Here is a 26,163-nt window from a genome sequence, read left to right on the forward strand (position 1 = left end):
AAATCCTCACAACTGAGAAGATGCAAATGACTTAACTGATTACCAAAATAATTGCTGTAATCAATTAAAGGACTAATCTTTCCAGCTCTATTACAGGTTACATGTATGAAATTTTAATCAACAACTCCATATGACAAGGGATAATGTCTTTTAAACGGTGTACAATTAAGAAAAAATAACATTATTTTTTTTTCAGGTGACACAATAATCAGGAGAATCTCAAACGGCCGCTGTCAAATCATTCGGGGGCGTCCGAAACACAATGCAGCGTGACACCTTGGAAAAAAGAGGCACAATGCACTGTGACGAGCCAATTGTTATGCTGCCGTAGCTCAAAAGGCAACTGGAAGGTCAATAACTGCACACAATGATTACTGACTCAGAAATACTGCAATTGCTGACTAGTTTCCCGCATATCTTTTAGAGATGCGTTCAATGACTGTACTAAACCGAACTGTGGGCTTGTTGAACCGTTTCACCACTAATAAATACAGGCCTGCTAATTATTTAATGAGGTGCCGGAGACATAGAAGAGGCAATTATCTGAACACAGGCCTATTTGATCATTAAGTAGCCTGTCTTATTTCATGTACAAAATCAGTGTTATGGCTTCATATAATATAAAAATATCATTCATTACTATCAATTAATCAATGAGTCTATCTATTTATCTATTTTGGAGTTCAAACACATAAATGGTTATGTTTTTCTTCTCCCTAACGTGCAGAATACACCGAACCAAAACCAAAAACCGTGACCCAAAAACCGCAATACATATGGAACCGTGGGCTTGTTGAAGCGTTGCATGGGACATTTCTCATATACATAATCATTATTGTCTTTGCACAGTGACCTGAAATGATCTGGAGAACAAAAACAAACAGGAACTGAGTCTGTCACCAGTAAAATGGATTTATGATGATCAGCATCTGGCATCCTGATTGTCCTTTAACAAGAAGACAATAATGAACTTTTGATCCTACAGGGGGGGAAATACAGCATGTGAGGATCTGAAATTTGTTGGACGTACAGTTTGCGGTGTACGATTTATCGTGTTGCAGAAATCTTGCAACAACTTCCTGTGTGATTCTGTGTGTCAGGTACAGTCTTTTCTAGATATATATATTCTTTCTATATCGCAAGGTTTGAACAATAAAAGTCAGGATCAAAGAGCTTGTAATCTTTTTTACATTGGTCTCTGAGGAATTTTCTGCTCTCTGGCAGATATTTCTTCTCTTTCTACCTCTATATAGTTTCTGTTTTATTTGCTGAGGCAGTCTGAGCTTAACAGATTTTTATAATGGACTAAATCACAGGCTAGTAAAGGAAATCATAGAGAGCCCCCAAGGGTAGGCATAACTGAATGCTTCTTTCATTTGAGCCTGTAATAGTTACATGGCTGACTGTCACTGATTTGTTCTGTAAAACGAAACAGACAGTGAACTGCAAACACACAAAAAAAATCAAAGTGTTTTATTAATCCGGTGATATGTAAAGCAGATCTGTTGTGTTAACTCGCCATAATACCTCAGCAAGGCAGCGAGTCCACCAGCTGTGTTTGAGATGGGGCCGGCATCCGGCACCTCTAAGACCACTCTTTTCACACTGGGGTGTCACTCTTTCATGTTCTTATGTTACATCAATGTAAAATATGCTGCCTCTCAGTGGCCATCTGGAGAGGCCAGGTCCGGGCTGTGATAGTAAACGAGTGGATTACAGGGGTCAGTTTCTAGCTGGGTGCACAAAGGGATGATGTAATGTGACAGCTCTGTCCGGTAGCTGCATGCTAATAACATCTACACGGCATCAGCGTTAACAGGAGGTGAAATCACAGGGGTTTTTAACTATCAGCATTGCATTTCTGCTCAATTGTGCACGTCAATTGTCAGCCTGGCAGGCAGTAAGAAACACTGAACTGGTCGTTCTGCTGTTTCAGTCAGATACTGTAAGTCTCTGCTCTCCCTGGTGTGATGGATTTTCCTGATCTGACGGAAACTGGAGCAGAGAGAACCAGTTATACAGAGTGGAGGCTCGAAAAGCTGGAGAGGAAAGGGGAGAGGGGGGTTGTGGTGGTATTTTCCTGCATGCAGTCTGATCCTAAAACACAGGTGCAGCCTCCATGCAGCTTTTTGAGTATACCCCCCCTCCTCTTCCTCCTCCTCCTCCTCCTCCTGCCTGCTGCAAAGTGTTTGTCCATCTGATCCTCCATTAAATCCTGATTACTATGGATTTGTCTTTTTCCCAACCTGTGATTTGCAGACATGAGGGTCTGCTAAAGGTGAATCAGGTGAAGGTGTAGATCTGACAATTGGGAGCTATTTGTTGGAAATCAACATCACATGAAAAATAATGTGTACATTTTTTAATTCAACTCTTACTTGTGTTGCCAAAAAGGTGCAGAAACTTCCAAATCCTGCAGAAAGAGATGATCCATAATCTGAAAAATAGGGCACATATTCAATATCACATGAAAAATAATGTATACATGTTTAATTCAGTTTTAAACTCTTACTTGTGTTGCCAGAAGGTGCAGAAACTTCCAAAATCCTGCAGAAAAGGGATGGTCCATAATCTGAAAAATAGGGCACATATGACTATCAAAAAAAAAAATGACATGTGACACAAGTGGAAGCTGACAATACATGGATTTAATTTCAGAATATAACACTGTACAACTCGCTATTTGCAACCCTAATCTGAGGATTCCTGTCTCCCCAAAGAGAGAACAACTATAGTTGGAAAACAGGGGGGGTGTACACAGCTGAGATTTGGGGCTCCCATCGGCGTCATGCAGGATTTATCTTTTTCCAACCTGTGATTTGCAGACATGAGGGTCTGCTAAAGGTGAATCAGGTGAGGGGTGTAGATCTGACAATTGGGAGCTATTTGTTGGAAATCAACATCACATGAAAAATAATGTGTAAATGTTTAATTCAGTTTTAAACTCTTACTTGTGTTGCCAGAAGGTGCAGCAACTTCCAAATCCTGCAGAAAGGGATGGTCCATATTCTGAAAAATATAGGGCACATATGACTATCAAAAAAAAAAAATGACATGTGACACAAGTGGAAGCTGACAATGCATGGATTTCATTTCACTTGCTTCAACAGAATATAACACCCTAATCTGAGGATTCCTGTCTCCCCAAAGAGAGAACAACTATAGTTGGAAAAGGGGGGGTGTTCACAGCTGAGATTTGGGGCTCCCAGCGGCGTCATGCAGAGCCGATCATTGTCTGTCTCACACTTTCTAACTAGCCATTTCACAACATCCAGACAGCGGATCGCAGCAGCAGCAGCAGCAGCTTTTCACCCTCAGGGCTCTTTTCTCCCCGACGTCGAGCATAACTAACAATTTGGATTCAAAGCGCTGGATGAGGGCAATTACTGGACTTAATGTCTCCTTTTTCCGATCGACCAGATAGTCAAATGAGTTAAGCAATGGCTGCAGAGATCTGAGTCTGGAGGCAGAGAAGTGGCTGTTTAAATGAATCCCAACTAAAAAAAAAAAAAAGAAAAAGAAGCACTTTCATTTCACCGAGAAGACGAAGCGGTGGACACCATGCACAGCTCGGCGGATTTAACACTCAGAAAGCCACTGAGTGCGTTTGATTTGGGATTACAGTGACACACAGGAGGAGTTTTTTCTTTTTTAAAAAGAGGGAGATTTTTGTAGGAAGTCTTGCTTCTTCCTCTCGCTCCTGTTCGCTGTCCTCCTGGTTCCTGCAGGACTCCCAGAGTCACTGAGAGCCACATGCAGTCGCCAAGGTTGGTTTTGGAGACTTATTTTGGATTTCTAACCAACATTGTATAGAGTTTATTTTACGCACGGCTCTTGTCAGCTTGTGCTTTGCTTGTTTGGGTTTTAAACAGCACCTCTATGACCAAAAATATGTCTATTTGTCAGATGTGCAGTCAGAAAGGAGAGCTGTATTTCTGCAATATTAATAATTGATCCATTTGTTGGTGCCACTCAAGAAATTACGCATTTTACGCATCACTTGACTAAATATTGAAGGATGCTGCACTATTTTATGCATCATATTGTCAGCATATATAGCTTCTATCTATCTGAAATGGAATATGCTAAAAAAAAAAAAAAGGATGATTTCCTTCAGAGCATGCAGTGCAACAGGACATAATGCGCCTGCTGGCTGCAGATTTACACCTTTTTAAAATCCCCAATTGCATGACAGGCATGTAATTATAGACCAATAACCGATCTGTCCATAAAGCTCACATTTAATGACAGGTTTGGTTGTCCTCATAATGCCATGTGCGTTTGTGTCATGATTTGAGGTTTTCATGTCAGAGCTCATAACAAGCGCCATCTGTTGGAAAAGAGGATCAGTCCTGCTGAGATGGATTGCATATAAAAATGTAGGATATAGTGCACACGATTTAACACTGAAGAAGAGGAGTAGCAGTTCACAGTATTACTTACATTACACTATATCAGTATGACTTACATTACACTATATTTAGTTTATGGAAATGTCAAAACTGTGTCAGGTTTGACAGGTGATACCAGAGATTTTAAAGCAGCACACCATAAAATGTGACTGAGTAGGCTACCTACTGGATTTATGGAGATGTTACATCGTTAAATGATGTCACCTTTACCTGTCACAGCATGTGGAGCATGTGATCTGCCTGCACAGTGCTTCTATAGAAATCTCCCTGTGGAGCTATTTCCCTAATTTATACATGGTTTGCCATTTCCCTATGGAGATGTTACAGCCCAGAGGTAAAACTCATTCGATTGAAAAAACGGTCAAACAATCGATTGATCGGTCACTAAAACTGTCATCCAAAGGTCAAAATATAGCCGAGAGCAAACGCTTGACGAGAAAAGGCTGTTGGAGAGAAGAGGTCCTAACCTAATTTTGACTTGTGGTGTAGACGAACTGACAAAATGATCCTTTGTGATGAGAATTAGGGCTGCAGCTAATCATTATTTTCAATATTGATTCATCGTTAAATCTATGAAATGTCAGAAAATAGTCAAAAATCAATTTGTCAGAGCTCAAGATGTCTTCAAATTGTTTCTTTTGTCCAACAAACAACACAAAGACATTCATTATTCACAGTGATATGAGACAGAGACAAATAGTGATTTTATGCATTTGAGAGGCTGAAACCAGAGAATATTTGTGCTTAATATATGACTTAACCGATTGTATTGATTATCCAAATAGCAGTCGAATAATTTTCTGTCAATCGACTAATCATTTACACGCTAATTAGAATAATCTGATATTTCTTATCCAGAATAAGGAATAAATAGGACTGTCCTACCTGAAGAAATGGATTGTGGACTTCAAAATAAGTCGTTATCCATTGATATGAAAAATCTGTAAAATAATTAGTTTCTCCATCATTGTCACTTTGCAGATGAACGCGGTCATGCACAAGTATCTCTAAATATCTATTATTAAAGACCAACTTGTTTCAATTGTGATGCCAGAAATGTCTTTTAATGACAAATGACTATTAGCTTATGGTTCATTAAAGACCAATTAATTAGGAATGTAAGAAAATATCGATACACTTCAGTATTGCAATATTATGTTTTGTGGTTAATGTAATTAATAGTTTACTTTACATGCAAAGATTTGTGGCAGACGATGGCTCAGATTGCACAAGAAGTATCGCTATTATGTTGGATGTTACAGGGACTGTGATAAATGTGAATGCATATACAATTAGATTTAAAAATGGCAATATATTGCCATGCTTACAGTATCGCAATATATTGAATCGTAACCCTTGTATCATGATACGTATCGTATTGCCAGATTATTGCCAATACACAGCCCTACAAGTAATTGACTATATGATAATTACCATCTTGATAGTAAATAATGTACAGACAACTTTGTTCGCAAAGTCGCTGCAATAGGTTTCAAATGTACAATCACCATCTATTTTCCGGATGTGATACAGAAACACAGAGTCTGTGCTTTTTCTAACCAACAGTCGACTTAACATGTGAATCAGTCACACTTACAGATATCTGCATCAAATCCCTTATAGTGTTATAGGACAATTTAATTCCTGGGTTTGCCTCTATACAGCCACAGCGTCGCTGTTAAAAGCCAACAAATGTTCATCATCCAAACACATCACAGAGCAGCTTACACCTTTCAACCGCAATCATTCATTTCAGATGGGAATGCGTGGTATATTAGTAGAGCTGGGAATCAGTCTGCAAAGGGGCCACCCTTGTTGAGAACATGTGTAGGCTCAGACCTCATTGTACACGAGCGTATCCATCATTCACACGAGGGACAGCATTCACAAAGACGTCCACCACCGCACTATGGAAAAATACTGTACAGCCAGCCTCAACCTGAGCGCGCTGAACATCTGTCTGGTTGTATTTTGGTTTAAATGGCAGGAAAAGACAGCAGTAATGTGTCATTCGTACAAGATAATCAAAGGAGGTGGTATTATGGCTTTTTTAGAGGAGGGGATCATTGCTTGCCTCTTCGTGGAAATGTATTCAAATCCTTTAAACCAACATGCATAAAATACTCCTGCATTCTTAGTTTCACTTATGAATCAAAAGTCAAAGCGCTCTTCGTGGTCCCCTTCTCATTGTTGATGTGTTAACCTGCGTACATGCACTTTGGTTTTGGCTTTGATTACTTCACATACTGTTGGGTGGGTTTAACTACAGCAAGGCATCATGGTTTGGTTTGCGAGTTAAATAGTTATATGCTGGGTAACTGGAAGCTATTCCATCGGTAAAAACTACAATATGTCTGTCCAGCGCTGTAGGTATCACTGAGAACACACAGCGTAGGGCTAGGAAATATGGCGATATATATCGTCAAAACGATATAAAAATGTCTATCACATATATTTTTCTACATCGTTTCTATCGCGACATAAACGGCCTATATTTATTTATTTTTTCTCTATAATTTCACTTAAAACTGTTATGTTCATTTTGCACTTAAGTTCTCAAAATTTGAAAAAACTCAGTACTTTTCATTTATCAAGTATTTAATTCACACAAAAATAGGCTTTACTATGTGGTTATTTCATATAGACGTTTTATTTATTGTATATCCAGAAAACATGCTATATTGTGATATATATCGTTATCAAGATATGAAATGACTTATATCATGATGGAAGATTTTGGCCACATGGACCAGCCCGAACACTCAGTGTTTTTTCTGGGAATTTAACAACCTGAGGATGAGTTTCTATTATATAATTACAGGCATATTTCACAAGGCGGGATTTTAAATCCTGATTCTAAATGTGCGTTCTTGACTTCCACCCTGTGATATTCAGTTTGATTTTGTTTTGGAGGTTGAATTCCTCTTATAACCCTTTAAATGTATATTTACCCCTCACCTAGCTGATAGTATGTCTGACACATAGAGCTGATTAGGTGATTAATCAATGTGTCAATCAACAGGAAATTAATTGGTGACAATTTTGAAAATTGGTTAATCATTTAAGGCATTTTTTGAGCAAAAGTGCCAAATATTTGCTAGTTCCACCTTGTCAAACATGATCATTTAATGTTTTTCTTTGTCATGTATGATAACAAACTAAATATCTTTGGGTTTTGGACTGTTGGTTGGATAAAACAAGCAATTTTGAATGTCAGCTTTGGCTTTGGGATACTGTGTTGGGCAAGTGAGACAAAATAAGTAATCAAAAATGAAAAATAAATAATGAATGAATAATTGAAAATAATGCGCAGATTAATCAATAATGAAAATAACTGTTAGTTGCAGCCCCAATAATATATATTAAAGAACAGCTTGTTCCAAATTCTATAGCCTACGTGATGTTTACACTGAGTTAAATATCCAATAACTCCCATGTTATTATGGGTTCACCATTTGATCAAATGATAATATTATTGATGTCTTGTGCATCATTTTGTCACACTTATCCATCATTCAGTTTGACAAAACTTGTATCTCTACTAGAATATAAAATAAATTGATTGGTTTTGGCTGCACAGGGTGAGTTAAAGGTACCATATTGTAAAAAGTGAGATTTTCATGTCTTTTAAATTATAAAGCAGGTTTCAGTGCTAGATAAATACTGTTAAACTATCAAAACGCTCAATATAAGGAGAAACAGACACAGCCTGTATTCAGAAATTGTATGTTTAAAAAAATTCGTCAGGATTTCTGTCCATTTGTGATGTCACAAATATACAATATATATAGATCATCACACGGTTTTAGACGTAAACATTCTAAATTTGTCCCAGTTTATTTCCTGTTGCAGTGTATGTGAATAACATCAGCTGACAGGAAGTACACATGGACCCAAACTGTTTCCTAGCAACGCAATTCCATTGCAATTCCGTTGAAATGCACTAAAACGGAGCGTTTCAGACAGAGGATAAATACAGGTATATTCAGGCAGACCGTATGAGGAAAATAAAAGTGTTTTTTTATCATTACAGCATGTAAACATGTTCAAGAAGAAACATTAAAAGGACTCTTTGTAACTTCTTACACGTATAAATCAATCTGGGTCGGTGTACCAAGCGCACTCGCGTGTGGCTACGCTGTTCAGACGAGACTCCAACACAAACTACACAAAAGCACCAAAACTGCAAAGTTATAATTAGTGAAGCCCGTCTTGCAAAGCAGTGTTGGCTGCGGTCGGAGGACGCGGGGGAGACCGTAGCTTTGGTCTCCAGGGTCGGAGTCTCTGCTCCTCTGCCTGCTTGCCTTCACTCAGCTCGCTCCACCTCACGTGCATGCGCTCACACTACACATTGCAGGAGAGTTAGTAGCTCTGAGAATATCTAGTAAATGTACAGTGGACGTTTGTGCAGAAATAAGTGCTGCAGCTCCTCCAGACCAACAGAGGTTTTCCGTGTCTTGTGAAGTGACGGAGCACCGCAGCGAGAAACGTTATCGTCTCTGACCGGGTGCCAGTGTGTCCCTCCGGCCGCGGTCGGGAGGCTGAAGCAGGAAAAGCCAACACTAGGATCAGCATTGATTCATGGAGAAACCTTCGTCTGGTCAGCTAACATTACTGCCAAGCAGCTGAAATATAGAGTGATATTGTGGTTTTAGCTGACGTGTGTCGCCTCACTGTTTTGGAGCGATGCTCGTTCATGTCTATGTAGAGCGAGCAAGCGCGAGCCCGTCGCTGACTTTCGTTGACTTAACGGCCACAGGTGTCGCTGTTAACGAGCATTTCTGATTCTTACAAACAGTCCCTCTAAGTCAAGTCATTTAATTTCTGTAGCCCATTTAAAAACAGTTTTTTATGCTGAATGACTTATCTCCAAGAAACTTATGAGCACATCTCTGGTAAACACAAGATTAAAGTGGTGCTTTACTGTGATTCTTTGTGGAGAAACTCAGTTTTACAGATACTAATCTGCCCTACCAACAACAGATTAAAAAGCAGTAAAACGACATTATAAATCATTTAAGAGTGATCTTGACAAATGCTATGGAGCAGCCTCAGACTGAACTAACAGCAAGCAAAAAAAAGGGTGGGTCTTTAAATTTGATTTAAAATAAGCATTAAACAAGCATTTCTGATTCTTACAAACAGTCCCTTTAAATACAAGTATGAACCTGAAAATGAGCATGATATGGGAACTTTAAATTGACCTCCGAGTGGCTCTGTGGGGTTGAAGAGGTTAACCATTTTAAGTGATATACACATAGTAGGTTTAAGCCTCAACATGGTAATGAGTGCTGCTATATGAAGGGTAAAGGAATGAGAATAAACGATGATGTTTGTTTCTATTGCTGGTTGTTTTCCTCTATATTAATCCCCACTAACATGCTCTGTGGAGGGATGGCACTGTTAGTTTTTCCCTACAAACCAAGTTAACCTCTTCAACCCCACAGAGCCACTGGGAGGTCAATTTAAAGGTCCCATATCATGCTCATTTTCAGGTTCATACTTGTATTTAATGTTTCTACTAGAACATGTTTACATGCTGTAATGTTAAAAAAAAAACAAAAAAAACTTTATTTTTATGTAAATTAATTATCTTCAATAAAAAAAAAAAAAAAAGGTAAATTTGTCTATCTTGGATTTTCAAGTGGCCAATCGTTTATATTTGCTTAGTGACCCTTCTGGCAATCATCATGCCAAATTTGGTGCTTGTATCACTATTTGCATGATTTGATTGAAAAATGGGTGTCATCGCTCCACTAACATGCTCTGTGGAGGAATAACACTGTTTCTCCCTCCACAGAGAGCTTATTGTTGTGATCTTCTTACCCACACATCAGACCTTTCTTTATGGCGTAGTGGGTCGTGCAAGACTGGGTCGTCGTCGTCGAACAAGTCTGCACATTGACTTGTAATCTGAAACTTTCTGAGAAGCAGAAGGGGGTTTTAAGGGCAGAAACAGGCAGCAGTGATTGGTTCAGTGTGAGTCCAACAGAGAGGCTGCACCTTCCTCTCGACACTCCCCTAGAAGAGAGACAGATTAACAACACTTACTCACCGGACAGTGATGAGCAGACGGGACGGGGACTTCAGACCCTCTTTATGGACTTTTTACTTGTGTTCGGCGGCTCTAACGCTTCTCCTCTTGTCCGTCCTTTAACCGGGTTTGACCAGGGAGAGGAGTGAAGTGCGACCCCGAGCTGGATGGATGGTTATGGGGAAAAGAGGAAGACCCTCGGCGCTTGACGTGTGCAGAGTCCTCGCGGTGTTTCTCTCACTCTTCCCCTCCGGTAAGATACTATTTTTTTAATACGTCTTTTCGCAGTAAAGTTGCCAGTTTTCGGTCACTATTTATCAGCCGAATTATTGAGTGATATTATAATTGAAGAGTTACATAGTTTTTACACCTTAAAAGTAGGCGTTTGTTTGCTAAAATCCGTAAATTGTTTTAAAATAAGCGAAATAAGTATGACTCGCCGCAGCGAATCAATTGGAATCCCACCAAACTCCATACAAAAATAAATCGATTTTTACTAGATTGCTCAGATTGCTCAGATTTAGGGCGACGTGTTTTTGGCAGTAAAGTTGCCAGGTTTCAGTCACTAGTTATCAGCCGAATTATTGAGTGATATTATAATTGAAGAGTTACATAGTTTTTACACCTTAAAATTACGTTTTTTTGGCTGAAATCAAGCAAATTGTTTAAAAAATAGCGAAATAAGTATGACTCGCCGCAGCGAATCAATTGGAATCCCACCAGACTCCATACAAAAATAAATCGATTTTTACTAGATTGCTCAGATTTAGCGCCAACTAACTACGTTTTCAGCTTTTTTTTCAGCAAAGTTGCCAGGATTCAGTCACTAGATGTCAGCCGAATTATTGAGTGATATTATAATTGAAGAGTTACATAGTTTTTAAAACTTTAAAGTATGCGTTTTTGGCTGAAATCAAGCAAATTGTTATAAAATATGCGAAATAAGTAGAATTCGCCGCAGCAAATCAATTGGAATCCCACCAGACTCCATACAAAAATGAATCGATTTTACTAGATTGCTCAGATTGCTCAGATTTAGGGCGAAGTGTTTGCTGTGCAGTGAAATTACCAGATTTCGGTCACTATATCAGCCGAATTATTGAACTAGATTACTAGATTGCTCAGATTTAGGGCCAACTAACTACGTTTTCAGCTTTTTGGCAGCAAAGTTGCCAGGTTTCAGTCACTAGTTATCAGCCGAATTATTGAGTGATATTATAATTGAAGAGTTACATAGTTTTTACACCTTAAAAGTATGTATGTTTGGCTGAAATCAAGCAAATTGTTATAAAATATGCGAAATAAGCATGACTCGCTGCAGCGAATTAATTGGAATCCCACCAAACTCCATACAAAAATAAATCGATTTTACTAGATTGCTCAGATTGCTCAGATTTAGGGCGAAGTGTTTGCTGTGCAGACGTCTGGAAATTGTTTGAAGGTTTGGAAAATATTACAGCAAGCTTGAAAGTGAACCATGCCATTACATTGCAAAATTTGACTAGTTTTAGTCTGTTTTATTTTACTTCTTTTTATAGAGGAAGACAAAACAAAGTAAGAGGTCTTTTTTGGAGCTGCTGCAGCACCTCAAGCCTTGTTTTGTTTGGGGGGGATGGTGCATGCCTCAGTATTTCACATAAGCTCCTTGAAAGCAACTGTATTTTTCTAACTTTAAGTTGGGTTATTAATTAAGATAGGAAATGCATTTTGAGATGTTTTAATTGCAGCCCTTAAAATATAATAAAGAACTGTTTTTGTAGAGAGTATGGTGGTAGGATTATGGTTTGTTGAAATGTCCATGCATGCCCAAAAATCCACCATAACAACTATTTTTTTAAGAAGATTTTTCTAAAGGTCCAGTGGCAGTGTAATAATACATTAGACACCCACATTTCTGTGTTTAAATTGACTTATTATCCTTGTAATTTGACAATGGGGATGATTGCAGTGGGCACACCTCATTCAGCTCTCCTTGCACGTTTGCAGAAACCCTTATCAGTTTCCCCTCTTAAGTCACTTACCGTCAAACAACAAAGTGATAATGCACTGATAGTTGAGATCAAGATTGGTTTATTGCCATCTGTCAAATGGGTGGTAAACGGAGAGGCGGTGTGGGGGTTGGAGTGGAGAGAGCTGCGGTGAAGCTTTCAGGTGGGATATTGTTTAAAGTGTGACTTCAAAGTGTTGATATGCCCCCACCCTCCAGACACTGGCTGAAACTTCTCACAGCCAATTCAAATAAAATGCTTTATTAGTTGAAGGTAATACTACTCAAACATGGTGTGACAACAAGGCATCCTGGGAAATGTTTGAACAACATTGTGTAAAGAGTTGGCCGGATGTGGCAATAAACGGCAATCTACGGTCAAGCAGTGTTTATTATCACTAAAGGTGTAGATTAGATCCCAAATGGTGTTTTTACTTTTACATAAACTGAAAAGCCACTGGGCGTGAAAGGGAAATACACTTCTCTGCAATAAACAGCAGTTATCTAATACCCAGGTTGACCCGAGGGAGGTTCACACCTGTGCTTTTTGTTCACTATTTGCGCAAAAACAGTGTTTCATGCTGTGAAAATGTATACATTTGTATAGATATAGTTGTTATTTGTCCTTTTTCATGGTGTAGAAAACAAAACGCAGCAGCAACATATAATGGTGCTTTCTCCTTTTTATTCCTTTTCTATCGCATTTGAAATGTTGTCCAGATGCCAACTAGATAATAGACAGAACAAAGTATGTGGCAAACGATAAGAATTACTGCTTTGTTATTATTTTAATGTGTATAATTTGAAGACTACATTTGGCACTGGAGTTTAATGACAATGGCTATGTGGGAATTGGTGATTAGTTGTGAAAAAGCTCTTGATTATTCTTGTTTTAGATTCAGTATTTTGTAAATCCGTGTTCTTAAACCACCATCAATAACAGCCAGAGTGTATTTATAGCTTTTTACTGTGTCACTATCATTGTTTCTAAATGGCATGGTGGCCTCTGGTTGGCTTCTTTTGTTCAAACTGTATCTTGTTTCTCCCTGACAGTGAGTCTGCAGTGCAAGATCCTCAAGTGTAACTCTGAATTTTGGGCGTCCACCTCGAACTCTGGCCCAGAGGAGGAGTTCTGCACAGCGCTGCGAGCGTACAACAGCTGTGTACGCCGGACCGCGCGTACCTGCAGGGGGGACTTGGCGTACCACTCGGCCCAGCATGGCATAGAGGATCTAATGAGCCAACACAACTGCTCCAAGGAGGGGCCCACATCCCAACCACGTGCCCGAACCCCAATACCTCCTCCGCCCCCGCCGCTCCTGCCCGACAGCCAGGAACGCTCCGACGGCCCGGAAGTGTGCCACTATGAGCGCAGTCTTCATCGCAACACAGCGCCGCCCAACTACACCCACTGTGGCTTCTTTGGAGACCCGCACCTCCGAACATTTGGCGACGATTTCCAGACGTGTAAGGTGGAAGGAGCCTGGCCGCTCATCCACAACAAATACCTGTCTGTCCAGGTGACCAACACTCCGGTGGTGCCGGGGTCTATGGCCACTGCCACAAGCAAGGTGGGGATCCTTACTGTCCATCCTGTATGCATATCAATATAGTCTACTTTTAGATCAGAAACAATAACTATATTGATCCACTAGGGCTGCATCTAACAATTATTTTCATTTATCGAATCATTTGCTGATTATTTTCTCCTGTAATTGATGAAAAACGGTCCAAAACCTCAAAATATTCAATTTACTATCACATAAGACAAAGAAAAGCAGCAAATTCTCACATTTGAGAAGCTGGAACAAGGACATTTTTGCTTGATTAATCCATTTTATCGACCAGTCGTTTTAGCTCCACTATCGACAGATATTATTCAGCAACAATTGGGATAATTTATGAAGCAAAAATGCCAAACATTTGCTGTTCCAGCTTGTCAAATGTGAAGTTTTTCTCTGTTTATTTTATAGTTTATGCTGAATACATGTGGGGTTTGAACTGGAAGACTTGTACTATGGAAAATTGTGAAACAAATAGCATTTTTCAATATTTCTTGACATTTTCTAGGCTAACTTTAAAAAAAAAAAAAAAAAATCAACAAATTCATCTATAATGAAGATAATCATTATTTGCATTGATTTTTTTTAATGTTATTTGTTGGTGACTTTTTGCATCAGAACATCTTCCTGTTCATATTTCGGTTCGTGCGAGTCTCTTCTTTCATGTGGTGTGTTTGTCAGAGAGCTGCTGTGGGGCTGCGTCTCTGTCAAACTGTGGACTCTGGTTAGTGTTTGGACGAGGTCCATAATGACAGATAAAGAAGCCAAACCCAGCTCACTTGCATAGATCTTGATAAGCTTTATAAATTATATGTTAGTATTATAACAGCAGTGCTGCGTCAAATGTTAACACAAGGCTCCATTTTCACTTTTCACAGTGGACTGATGTTTGGCCTACTTAGAGTGCAGTCCACACTGAGCACATTCAGTTGGGAAATGTTGTGTCTGCACAGAACTGTAGATATTTTTCTCTGCATTATGAGATATTTTCTTTCATAGCTTTTATCAGCAGTGCATTCCTCATTATTGTTGTTTTGTTTAATGGTACATTGGTTAGTTTTTCCGGCTTTCAGTAGAACTCAAGGTCAAAAACAAAGATGTAGGAGTGTTTGTAGTTGGCAAATTCACGTAGAGTTAGTCCAGAAAGTTTTGACAGCAATGATTGTGGACCTCAGCCACTTTGCAGAGCATCATAACTGATGTATTTTAGACTGAGGCATAAGAGCACTTTGTCCTTAATCACATTCGTAGAAAGTATAATTTCCTGCAATCAAGGTTTCTTAATGATACTCTATTAAGCATTTGTGGGTTTTTTAGCTTTTAAAGTAATGACATTTTTTTTTATATTGCTGTTCTTGGAAGCAAATGAGACAGCTTTTTTTTTAAGATCTTGATTCTGGACAAAGGGAAAACAAGGCAGCAGCCAATGCCACCTGTGCAAACAAGCCCCCTCTGGTAAAAGATCCGCATTAGTAAGCTCTGTGTTGGTGCATTGCTCTCGCTACAGCAAATAAAACTGTCTGGTTATTTCCATCTTCATTCTGAGTGGAGGGATAATAGAGGCATTTTTCTTTTGTTTGTTTTCATTAAAAGCTTTAGAAATGATCCAGGGGGAAAAAAACAGAAGTTAATGTAGGTGGGAAATGTTACCCGAGGGTTGGAGGAGAGGGGGGGGGGGATTGAGACAGAACTGGTGCAGCAGATGAATTGTCGAAGCTAATAGAGTATTCTGCAGACTCTCCCCGTCCTCTGTCCCCGAGCGAGCAGACATCAGAGTCCCCTCGGCCGTCCCGGTATCGCCGCTCTGACAATGGCTCATTGGTGTCCTGATGAAACCAAGCTTGCGGAGTCCTGACCAGTCTCACTTAATTAGCTGCAGAGTATATCGCTCTGTCCTGGCCCGACGCCACTCCCTGGAGCATAGTTCTGGGGTTCACAGGCAGGTTTTTCAGCGCTATGAATGGATCGTCTTTGTGTCTGCAAACTGAGGCCTGATTTTACATGGCTGAGACTCGTGTTTTTTGAGGGCGTTTACCTTGGCCTCCCCCATGTTGAGCCAGTGCTGAAACATGACACTGAAGTGAGGTAGATGGCACATATTGCACAAACTTGTTCTTAATGCAAAAGCATAGGCACCTCCCGTTTTACTAGAATTCCGTATGTGACCAGAAAAACACAGCAACTAGTGACTGCATACTTGCATTTGTGCATTTATGCTGAACATGAATGACATCTATTTCTTTTCTCTGCCCTCCTGCAGCTGACAATCATCTTCAAGAACTTCCAGGAGTGCGTGGACCAGAAGATGTACCACGCAGAGACGGACGAGCTGCCGGCTGCGTTCGCAGACGGCTCCAAGAACGGAGGGGATCGGCACGGAGCGAACACCCTGCGCGTGGTGGAGAAGGTTCCCGGGCAGCACGTGGAGATTCAGGCCAAGTACATTGGAACGACCATAGTGGTGCGGCAGGTGGGCCGCTACCTGACGTTTGCCGTGCGGATGCCGGAGGAAGTCGTGAACTCTGTGGAGGAAGGCGTCAACCAGGACTTGTACCTGTGTCTTCACGGCTGTCCCGCCAACCAGCGCATCGACTTCAGGAACTTCAAGGCTCGGGCGGCGGACGGCGCGAGCAGGAGCGTCGGCGCCGCGGCACACGGCTTCACCTACCAGTCCGCCAAGGCCAAGTGCAAAGAGCGGCTCCCAGTGGAGGACCTGTACTTTCAGTCCTGCGTGTTTGACCTCCTCTCCTCTGGAGACATAAACTTCACCATGGCAGCCTACTACGCCTTCGAGGATGTAAAAATGCTCCACTCAAACAGCAAAAGATACCACCTCTTTGAAAATAATATGAATAATGCAGCACGGCGGGGCAAAGATTTCCTCTCGCTCCTCTTCCTCAACGTCCTCGCTGTGTTATTTTGGATTGAGTGTAGCGCAGTTCATCTATAAACCCTTTTACAACAGTATCCTCATGGTGTATCTGTCGTTGAGTGTTAGAGTACCATCGCTGTGTCGTACGTCGGCTCCTCTCTTCTTGCTCCGGTTCTGTGACGCGGCCGGCGGCTCGGTCATCCCAGCTCATTTTAGTAGTATTGTCATGTCTCGGAGTTCAGCCTAGTTCAGCCTAACGACGAGACGAGGTCACCGCGCTCCCACCTATCATCACGTGTATTTAGCTGGTTCATAGGACTGGTCTTTGATGAGAGCAGCGGTGAGAGAGCTCCAGCCACTCCGGAGCTCAGGATATCCACCTGGGATTAAATCCCACATTCTCACTGGGGCCCGCATGCCTATGGGAAGCCGGACAAGATGATCTTTTGCAGAAAGAAGAGTTTGCTGATCCTCCCCTCCCCTGATCCACTCATTGGTGCCAAGCCAGTGAAGCTCTCCGTGGCTCATGTGGCGAAGCGAGAGGACCTGACAGGGGCTTTTGTTAACCTAAGGCCAGAAGCAGCTCTATGTTTGATTAGTTTCCAGCTTTGGAAAAGCCTGAGCCTTTTTGGAGGAAGCACTCAGCCAAAAGGATGTCAGAGCAGCGTCTCCAGTTGTCTGCTGTGGAGATTAATGGGTCATATTGTTATAGGTTGTGTGTGCGTGTGTGTGTGTGTGTGCGTGTGCATTAGTACAATATGTGTGCAGAATTCAGCGTCTGTGGTTAATTTTCGTGAGTGCAGTGGGAGAAATCGTTCCCACGTCTTTTCTGTTGCACCCAAAAAATTTCAGAAATAGAAAAAAAGACGAACGCGCTTCACAGTCTGTCAAATTGGCCTCTATCTGCCAAGTGGCAAATCCCAAAAGGGAACTGATAAAAATAATCTCCTTTCAGTGTCATACAGCCTTTCACTCCATTGTTTTGAGCTGACATGTTGATCAGACAGTGTTTTTTTGTATTTTTACGTCTGTAATGTGAATGTAGCTAACGAGAAAAAGCAAAAGAACAACCTTTAGTTAAGGGCACTCGCAGAATGTAGATCCACCAATCAAGCTAAGACAACCTCCTTTGATAGTGTGAATTTAAACTCTCCATTTCAAGTCTCGCCTGTGTAGATACTGTTAGTACTCGCTGTAAAGACGTCAGCTTAGCGTTTTATAGACTACCAGTGTGCTGACCTGACTGTGGCTTAGTGCGTAAACGATAAGCATATGTCGGTAGACATGATTTCATGGCTTAAATCATTGCCAAAGAACAAGCCCTCGTGCCAACATTTCCCCTAACAACTCAGTCGACTTCAGTCTTAAACAATTCACACATTAGGGGGATTCTTTAACTGTATATAACTTGTGTTTGTGGGTGAATTTGCAGTACAGTAACACCCTGTAAAAGCAGCATTAGTTTCCGTTTTGAGGCTGCCTCACCTTTGCTTTTTCTAGCGTCTCACGATAACACTTTCCATTTGAACTTTGGCTCTGGGCTGCAGTATCTGGTAATGTGTAAGTCATCCCTGTAGATACGGTTACTACTCGGGCACAATCATTTATCCTTTACACTGAAGTATTTGGCAGGCCTTTACTACTGCTATTTGGAACACGTATTGGTGCAGTTTGACAACATACAAAAAAAAGAAACATACAAATGATTGTAATGTTGAATCTTGTGTTAATAGATGTAATTTGTGTTGTGAGTTTTACAGTATATGGTTCTACACGTGAAATGTGAGATTGTACATATGTTTTTGTGAGTTTTAAATTTGTATATTACCAGTTGTGTTTTGAATTTATCACTCCTGTTTTTGTACATCAGATGTTTTGGTGAATGTGAACCTTTTTTTTATTTGAAAAGGGATTTTTTTTTGCGAAAACATGAACGCCACAGAACAAAAATATTCTTTACTGTATATACGGTATGCTCACCTGGAAGTGATGAGATGCTGGTTGTCATCACTTTAAATATAAAACGTGCTGAATGCAGGCCAACTTATCTAGAAGAGGAATGTAGGAACATGTTCTGGGGTGTTCATGTTTTTGAGTTTAAAGCACTTTATGTTTTCTTTTCCATTTAGCTCTTATGTTGTTTGAAATTCTGTGTCAGACTTGTAACAGTAGAAAAAGAGTTTAAATAAATAGCTGAATGGAAAATGCCAGAAAGATCAAACTGTGTTTGTATGTAAAGCAAAATGTGGTGCCACACCACACGCCAGCTGTTTATAATGTAAATTATTTATTGAATAAAAGAAAATGTCTTGTTAATGGTGTTGCCCTCTTGTCTCTGTTGCTGCCAGAGCATTTTTTGAAATTCACCCGGTTTTCTCGCAACAATCTGCAATGTTTCACCGCCCCCTGCTGTACAGATGCAGTGGTGAACGTGAGCAGATGTTTGTGGGCAGACGACACAAGAATGATCTTAAACTTTTGACTCAGTCTTAGTAAAAAAGTAAAACTTAAACATTATGTATAAATAAGCCAAAAGTGACATTAGCAGAATTTAAGTGTGATTCGTCAGTGCAGACAAATGTTATAAAGGACTACAATCATGTCTACCCACAATCCCCGAGCTTGAGCACTGAATCAGCCAATAGCAGACCTCCAAAGGTGCCAGCTTCATGCACACCTTGTCATGATAATATTATATCTAAGATTATATATGCTTCAGTAGATTGTAGCATACTAGAGAAAAGCTTAAACAAATTTCCCTACAATAATGTTGACATTGATATTTTTCTTTTCTAAAAATGAGAACTCCAGAGGTCGACGTAAAAATGAAACATTTCCACAATAAATTTACTCGCAAATTTATATATTTTGACATTACAAATTAACTTTTTTGCATATATTTTATTGAAGAAGATACAAGACATACCATGTAAAAATAAGGCACTGTTTTGACTGATTTGTCTTTCAAACTTACCTGAATTCTTGTATTTCACAGCTCAGCTAATATAATTATTGAACTTTTTTTATATAATATTATATGTTTCTTAATAGCTGACCTCCAAAGGTATCAGCTTCATGCACACCTTGTCATGAATTAAGACATTATATCTAAGATATACCATATACAGTATGTGTCAGTAAACTAGCATACAAGAGGAAAGTTTATGTATAAGATGATTTTCCTGCAATTATGTTGACATTATCAATATGCTATTTGAAATATTATTCATTAACATGTTAAATCAGTTAAAGAAGGATATAGTAGCTATTTTTAGGGAAAGCCATCTTTGGAGGCCGTATAAAATGTTAAAATGAATATTTTTCTATAACCGAGAAATCATGGTCGATGTAAAATGAAACATTTAAATAATAAGTTTACTGAAAAGTTTATATATTTAGAATTTTCAAATTATCTTCTAAATTCTGTTTTATTATTTCTTGTATTTCACATCTCAACTAATATAATTATTGAACTTTTTTATAATTATTTATGTAGATAGACTGACTTTGAGGACCTCTGGAGTGCTCATAAATAATTTGGGAGTTGAGACCAAGTCTGAACACTAAGGTGCATTTATGAATGCTACTCAGTTAATTGTATGAATAATAGCAGAATTATGCAACTTATTATTTTGACTCATCTTTATACATAGCAGCCCTAAAAATCTAGTGTGTGTTTTTGTGGAGGAGACGATTTGGCAATGCGTTAGGGCTACAACTAAAGATCATTTTCATTCTCGATTAATCTGTTGATTATTTTCTCAATTAATTGTTTGGTCTATAAAATGTAAAAAAATGGTAAAAAATGTCAATCAGCGTTTCCCAAAGCCCACGATGACGTCCTCAAATGTCTTGTTTTGTCCACAACTCAAAGATATTCAGTTTAGTGTCACAGAGGAGTAAAGAAACCAGAAAATATTCACATTTAAGAATCTGGAATCAGAAAATTTGGACTTTCTTTTTCTTAAAAAATTACTCAAACCGATTAATCGAATAGTTGACAAGTAATGGATTAATCGTATCTCCGTAATGCAATTATAATAATGAAATCAGGTAGATTTTAAATCAGTTCAGCCATCAGGAAATTTAAGTAGACACATTTTCATTGTGTAACAAAGTTTATTACATATGTCCAAACATATGTACAGCACATTTCTCATGAAGAGTGGTTTTGTCACAAATATAAATTATTTAGACTTTCTGAAAGAACATATGATACAGGAACACGTAGCTCGCTTAACGTGGAAGAAAAGATGCGCTGGCTGTTCACTGCAACAGGTCGGCTGAGTGCCCCGGACGAAACACACACACATGATTTCTTTATATTTATGTTATTTTTTCCCCTCATATCATCAACTCTTTTTGGAAACCACATGATGATTACCAGAACACGTGGTCCCTTAACCAGTTCATTCAGAGCTATTTCCTTAAAATGAGAGTGTAATACTACATCCTGCCTGCGCTATAGGCCCCCAGTACTGTCCATGAACGATATACAGTATGATAATACACACATAAATAAGGCACAAATGGAGAAGCGTAAAAAAACAAAACAATTGAGGGCCAGAGCAGGTTTGGCACAGGAAAAAAAGTGACCAAAAGGTAATAAAAATAATGAAATGTCATCAGCGACTTTCCTGATAACCCTTTAAACAACCTACCAAAACCATAGAGAAGGAAAGAAACTGTTTCATCACATAGTATTTTCAGACATAATCGATTACTTACATACTGAAGGTGGAAAGATGAATTAATGAAGCTACACTAAAGTGCCATTCTTAACACTGAAAGGCAAAAATAAAGGATTGTTCTAAGTCATAGTGTTATGAGCCATTGCAATAAATACTGCTTACAAAGCTTCCAATTCATCGGGCCTACTAAGAGGGAAAGTGGTTAAAGTGAACAAAGCAAGAGGATTGCAATGATTTATATAACTACACAATTACAGAAATAATGATTATTTGTACAGGTGAGCAAAAAAATGGATTTGCTTAAAAACCTTTTTTCCAAACCTTCTGAGTGTTTACACGAAAACATACTGGCTTCAGTGATCATTCAACATTTCATAAGAAGTAGGCCGCCACCATATTAACCCACATGGTGATTCAGTTCAGCTACATGTTCAAGATAAACATTTTCGGAGGTGCAACATGATGAACACATTCTTTTGTATTGAAATCTTCTCATGACATCGTTTTTGCAATACTTAAAGCGAAACACAAAAAAAAAAAAATAATGTCCATGTCACGCTTTCTTTGGGAATAATCCCATACATTTACCATTCAGAAAGGCAGAAAGCCTTCAGGCACTTTTAGGATTGAGATCAGTCATCAGTTCATGTATCCTAAACTCTCCTTAGAAAATAGTCCATGGGACTAAGCATCCATAAGCACTCCGCTCAGTCTCACCGTGGCCGACTGATTGGAGTCAGTTCATTTAAATAAAGATGCTTGCTTTAGTTTGTCATCTTGAAGATGACAGGAGCAAAAACAAACTTCTTCCTTCAGGGCACAAATCATTCACAGCCACAGTCACCAGGGAGGGGAGCAATATAGTTTTGCTGGTAAAGAGGGTACATGTTGATTCCCTTTCCAACTGCGAGCTTATGATTGGCGAGTCCAGACTTGTCCGTCAGCAGCATGTATGTGGCTTTGACCCCTGGACAAAAAACACCCAGATCAGGTTCTTAGCCAGCCAGCGCTGGTATACTTCTATGCTTTCCTGTTGTTCCAGTTAGGATCTGCCGCGGCATTCGGGTCTACGGGCCGCTCCGGTGGGGAGCGGGAGTCCTGTGGAGACTTCTGAGCCTGCGGGGAGCGGGGGTCCAGCAGCGGAGGAGGTTTGTCGGGGTGGAAGGGTCTGCTGTAGTGCTCTGACCCCGGCGGACCTGCTGGCCTGTGCTCCGGCATCCTCCTGAAGTCCTGAAGAGGGCCTTCTCTTCCCTGGTGGTAGTTGGGACGGAATTCATCAGGACGTCTTCTTTTGGGATCTGAATGCCTGAAATATCATTTAGAGTTGTTTTTAATACAGTGGTATGACACGGGGATGAGCAATTAATCCAATTTCAATTATGATTTTACCTTCCAACAATTATGAAAACAAGTCGACATAAAACGATTATTGTGCCGCATTCATTTTATCTTGTGTTATAAATCCAGTGCACCACTTTCCTTTACAGTGGTGCGCTTTTGCCCCGCTTGGCAGGTCAGTGTGAGAGGATCCCCTCGTGGGAACTCTACCCGGCGCTGGCTGGCCCTCGCTGGGCATATTTCCTCCATGGTGGTGCGCCGCAAACCACCTCTAGTTCGGTTTGGAAACGCCCGGAGTGAAGGTGGCGCTTTACAGCCCCCCTGGCCCGGACCTCTGCGCTCATTGCTCCCAGTCCGACTGTCAACGGGGCAGACTGTCCTCAGTGTGGCGATGTCAGCAACTTAATTGACCCGACTTGAAACACAGACCCCCGTCACGTTTACTACGCTTTGTGTGCGTGTGACTTTTTTTTATCGTGTCATCACCATTCATATCTATACAACCAATGTGTTTACGATTAATTTGTTTATTGGAGCACAAAATTCTTCATAGATCTAGCCTCTTCATTTTGCTCTCAAAGTGCACCAGATTGATGCATTTAACTTTAAAATATAGGCTTCAAAATGCTCTTTCTAAATGCACAATGTTTCCAAAGTCAATGAGTAATTGTGTTAAATAATCATGATCTCAATATTGACCAAAATAATTGAATGATTTCTACCATAATGGAGCAGCCCTAGTATGACATGATAGTTCCTGATAATTAGACTAAAACATGTAATTAGAGTAGCTCTCACCTGTCATAATAAGGTCTATGACCCCTGTGGTCCCGGTCGTTGCCGTACTGCTCGTATGGCCTTTTTCGCGGGGAGCTGTTGTTGCGGTAACCGCCCGAGCTGCGGTACGAGTCTCCATGTTGACGTCGGTCATCGTAGTGATCCTTGTAGCGATCGTACGGATGATGTCGGTCTCCCTGCCATGACTGGTTGCTGTTACCTGGGTAACTGTATTTACGGTCCCTCTGCCAGTCTCCTCTATCTGTAATGAAACATGTAAAAGATGATGTTAAAACAATCCAATATTGTGTCATTTAAGAAGTAACTTATGTTAAATGAGACGAGTGATACCATTCTGGTGTTTGTATGGTGAATATGAATCTACAGCCAGGACACGGTTAGCTTAGCTTAGCACAAAGGCTGGAAACAGTGGAAAATAGCTAGCCTGGCTCCGTCCAATGTTAACAAACACCTCGAAAGCTCTCTAAAGCTCACTTTGTTCGACGTTTTCTGTGCCTTAAACTAACATAATTCTATCCGCACGTACCATCATTGCCAAAGTGCCGCTTATTAGCCGAGTTGTACGGCTCTCTGTGGTGTCCGTGGGGACCTGGCTGACCGGAGTGAGATCCAGGCTTGGAGGACGACTGAGTACCCGTCGAGTCTCGACTGGAGCCACTGGGATCTGGTCTGAAGTTTTTCGACCTCCCGGGATCCTCCTTCTTCTTCTGCTCCTTCTGGAAACGTCACAGGATATTTTTCTAGTGTTAGTTATGTACAAAACACCAGTGTTCGCTTCCTAACACTTGAGCGTTAACAACTAGAAATAGGAAACCACTTGCCTCTTCTTCATGTGATCGCTTCTTCTGTGCCATCTTGTAAAGCTTGTGAAGCTTCCTCGCACCAAACTCTGTAAACTTGGACACAAAAATCCAGAGGTTTCTGCCAAAAGAGGAACAGATAATCATTAGCAGAGTTAAACAGGTTGAGCATCATGATTCATTATACATAAAGGGTGATATCTTATCATCTTACCTTCGCCATATTTTGACATGTTCGGGGTCGCTGTAGGCTTTAAGGCACTCGGTGATGCGGTCTCCAATCTTCAGTAGGCATGTGCGAGTGTGCTGGAGCTGCTCCTGGTCAGACAGACCCTCGTCTGGTTTATCCAGCTGCTTCAGGGCCTTTTTCACCGGCCTCATGCGCTCCTTACACTAGACACGTGCACACATTGACGAAATTATTGTAACGCACTGCTCACAAATTATGTGTCGATCTCCGCTGGCTTAAATCTTTGCACCGGAGTTAAAGAAGAAACTCACAATACTGAAAGTCTCCTGGTCGAGCTCATCGTCATCATTTCCTTCAATGGGAACGGGGTCAGACCCGGCCGTTATGTGGACTGGACCTTGAGTCTTCTTCCCTTTGGCTGCTTTAGCCTGAAATACAAAAACACCAGACGTAAAGACAATTAACTCATATCTGCCATTAATAGATTATTCATGTACAGCATAAAAGCAGATTTTCCATCAACCCTATGTCCATGTAAATTTGAAACAGTTTGAGAAAAGCACATATGATAAGGTCATGAATACGTACCTTTTCTTTTTTGGGCTTGGCGCCCTTTTTTTCTTTGTCCCCGTCCTTCTCCTTCTTAGGAGTTCCCTGTTTTACTTTGTTCTCTTTGTTGTCCTTTTTCTTTGGTCGTTTCTTAGCGGGGGATTTCTCTGTTCCATCATCCTGCTCAAACACGAGACAAGACAACGCATATTAAACAATATAACAGTAGGTCATACAACGACGAGGGGGGATAAGGATTTACCTAAACGAATACAGACTACTGCCGCCTGCTGGTAGGGAGAGTTATTTTATCTCACGTAGGCGCAGAACGTACGAGGTAGTTGGCTGTAGTCTTTGCGGTGTGTTCGAGTGCAACTTTGACAAAGGCGACGCAACAGTCGGCCTTCGTCGCCGCTAGTTCTTTAATGTCGTTTTGGCGTGTCTGGGCCTTTACTCTGTAGGTTCCTACTTTGCAGAGCCTGATTTATAGGTTGGTGGCTAACTATCCATTGGCTGTTATAGCACCACTGTAACTGAGGTTAAGGTTTGCAGTTGGAATGACTTTACTGGGTCACAAAATCAAATGTTTATCTTTAGTGAAACGTAGAAAAAAAGTATTTTACTGTCAACAAAAATGGTAGTAACATTTCTTTAGTAGGAGCACATCAGCAACATCGAGACCCTGCACATTCATTTGTGATTTGTAGGCAGTAGAAAAACCTCGACACAGAAGCAGACTAGCGGATGACACTGACCTTGACCTCGCCCTCCTCTGACGGGTTGTCAGACAGGCGTGGGGAGGAGATGTCGTTGCCCAGCTCGTCCTTGAGAATCTTCTCCTTCTTCACCCGAGGCTTCCTCTTCCTCACTTTGACCTTTGGAGGAAGAGACTGGGTGAGTTGCGTGGGTGGCGGTAGGTCAGAGGCAAAC

At 40.5% G+C, this 26,163-nt stretch overlaps 2 protein-coding genes across 5 annotated transcripts in view; one reads left to right on the forward strand and one right to left on the reverse strand.

Moving 5' to 3' along the window:
- Positions 1–3,245: 3,245 nt before the first annotated feature.
- Positions 3,246–19,183, forward strand: rgma (repulsive guidance molecule BMP co-receptor a). Of its 2 annotated transcripts, none has more exons than XM_037767750.1 (4): positions 3,246–3,767; positions 10,584–10,699; positions 13,487–14,004; positions 16,256–19,183. In XM_037767750.1, the coding sequence occupies exons 1-4, from the start codon at positions 3,754–3,756 to the stop codon at positions 16,943–16,945; spliced, it is 1,338 nt and encodes a 445-aa protein (XP_037623678.1). In that variant the 5' UTR covers positions 3,246–3,753; the 3' UTR covers positions 16,946–19,183. The 2 variants fall into 2 exon arrangements, with proteins under 2 accessions (XP_037623678.1, XP_037623679.1); XM_037767751.1 differs by having other exon boundaries at positions 3,248–3,767; positions 10,213–10,699.
- Positions 19,184–20,966: 1,783 nt separating this feature from the next.
- chd2 (chromodomain helicase DNA binding protein 2) overlaps positions 20,967–26,163 on the reverse strand; it is a 31,274-nt gene continuing 26,077 nt past the window's right edge. For all 3 annotated transcript variants that reach the window (XM_037768661.1, XM_037768660.1, XM_037768659.1), the window contains 8 exons: positions 25,989–26,108; positions 25,273–25,413; positions 24,996–25,112; positions 24,709–24,887; positions 24,516–24,615; positions 24,221–24,410; positions 23,695–23,935; positions 20,967–22,864 (listed from right to left, as the gene is read on the reverse strand). In XM_037768661.1, the coding sequence (XP_037624589.1) occupies positions 22,579–22,864; positions 23,695–23,935; positions 24,221–24,410; positions 24,516–24,615; positions 24,709–24,887; positions 24,996–25,112; positions 25,273–25,413; positions 25,989–26,108 (1,374 nt within the window). In that variant the 3' untranslated portion in view covers positions 20,967–22,578. The remainder of the gene's footprint in view (positions 22,865–23,694; positions 23,936–24,220; positions 24,411–24,515; positions 24,616–24,708; positions 24,888–24,995; positions 25,113–25,272; positions 25,414–25,988; positions 26,109–26,163) is intronic.

The sequence above is a fragment of the Sebastes umbrosus genome, chromosome 4, assembly GCF_015220745.1.
Source record: "Sebastes umbrosus isolate fSebUmb1 chromosome 4, fSebUmb1.pri, whole genome shotgun sequence".
Lineage (NCBI taxonomy): Eukaryota > Metazoa > Chordata > Actinopteri > Perciformes > Sebastidae > Sebastes > Sebastes umbrosus.

What these genes read in the sequence shown, in the direction of transcription:
- rgma (XM_037767750.1), top strand. An exon ending in TCTCTCACTCTTCCCCTCCG is followed by an intron (nt 10,700 to 13,486) that starts GTAAGATACTAT and finishes TCTCCCTGACAG; the next exon opens with TGAGTCTGCAGTGCAAGATC. An exon ending in TGGCCACTGCCACAAGCAAG is followed by an intron (nt 14,005 to 16,255) that starts GTGGGGATCCTT and finishes GCCCTCCTGCAG; the next exon opens with CTGACAATCATCTTCAAGAA.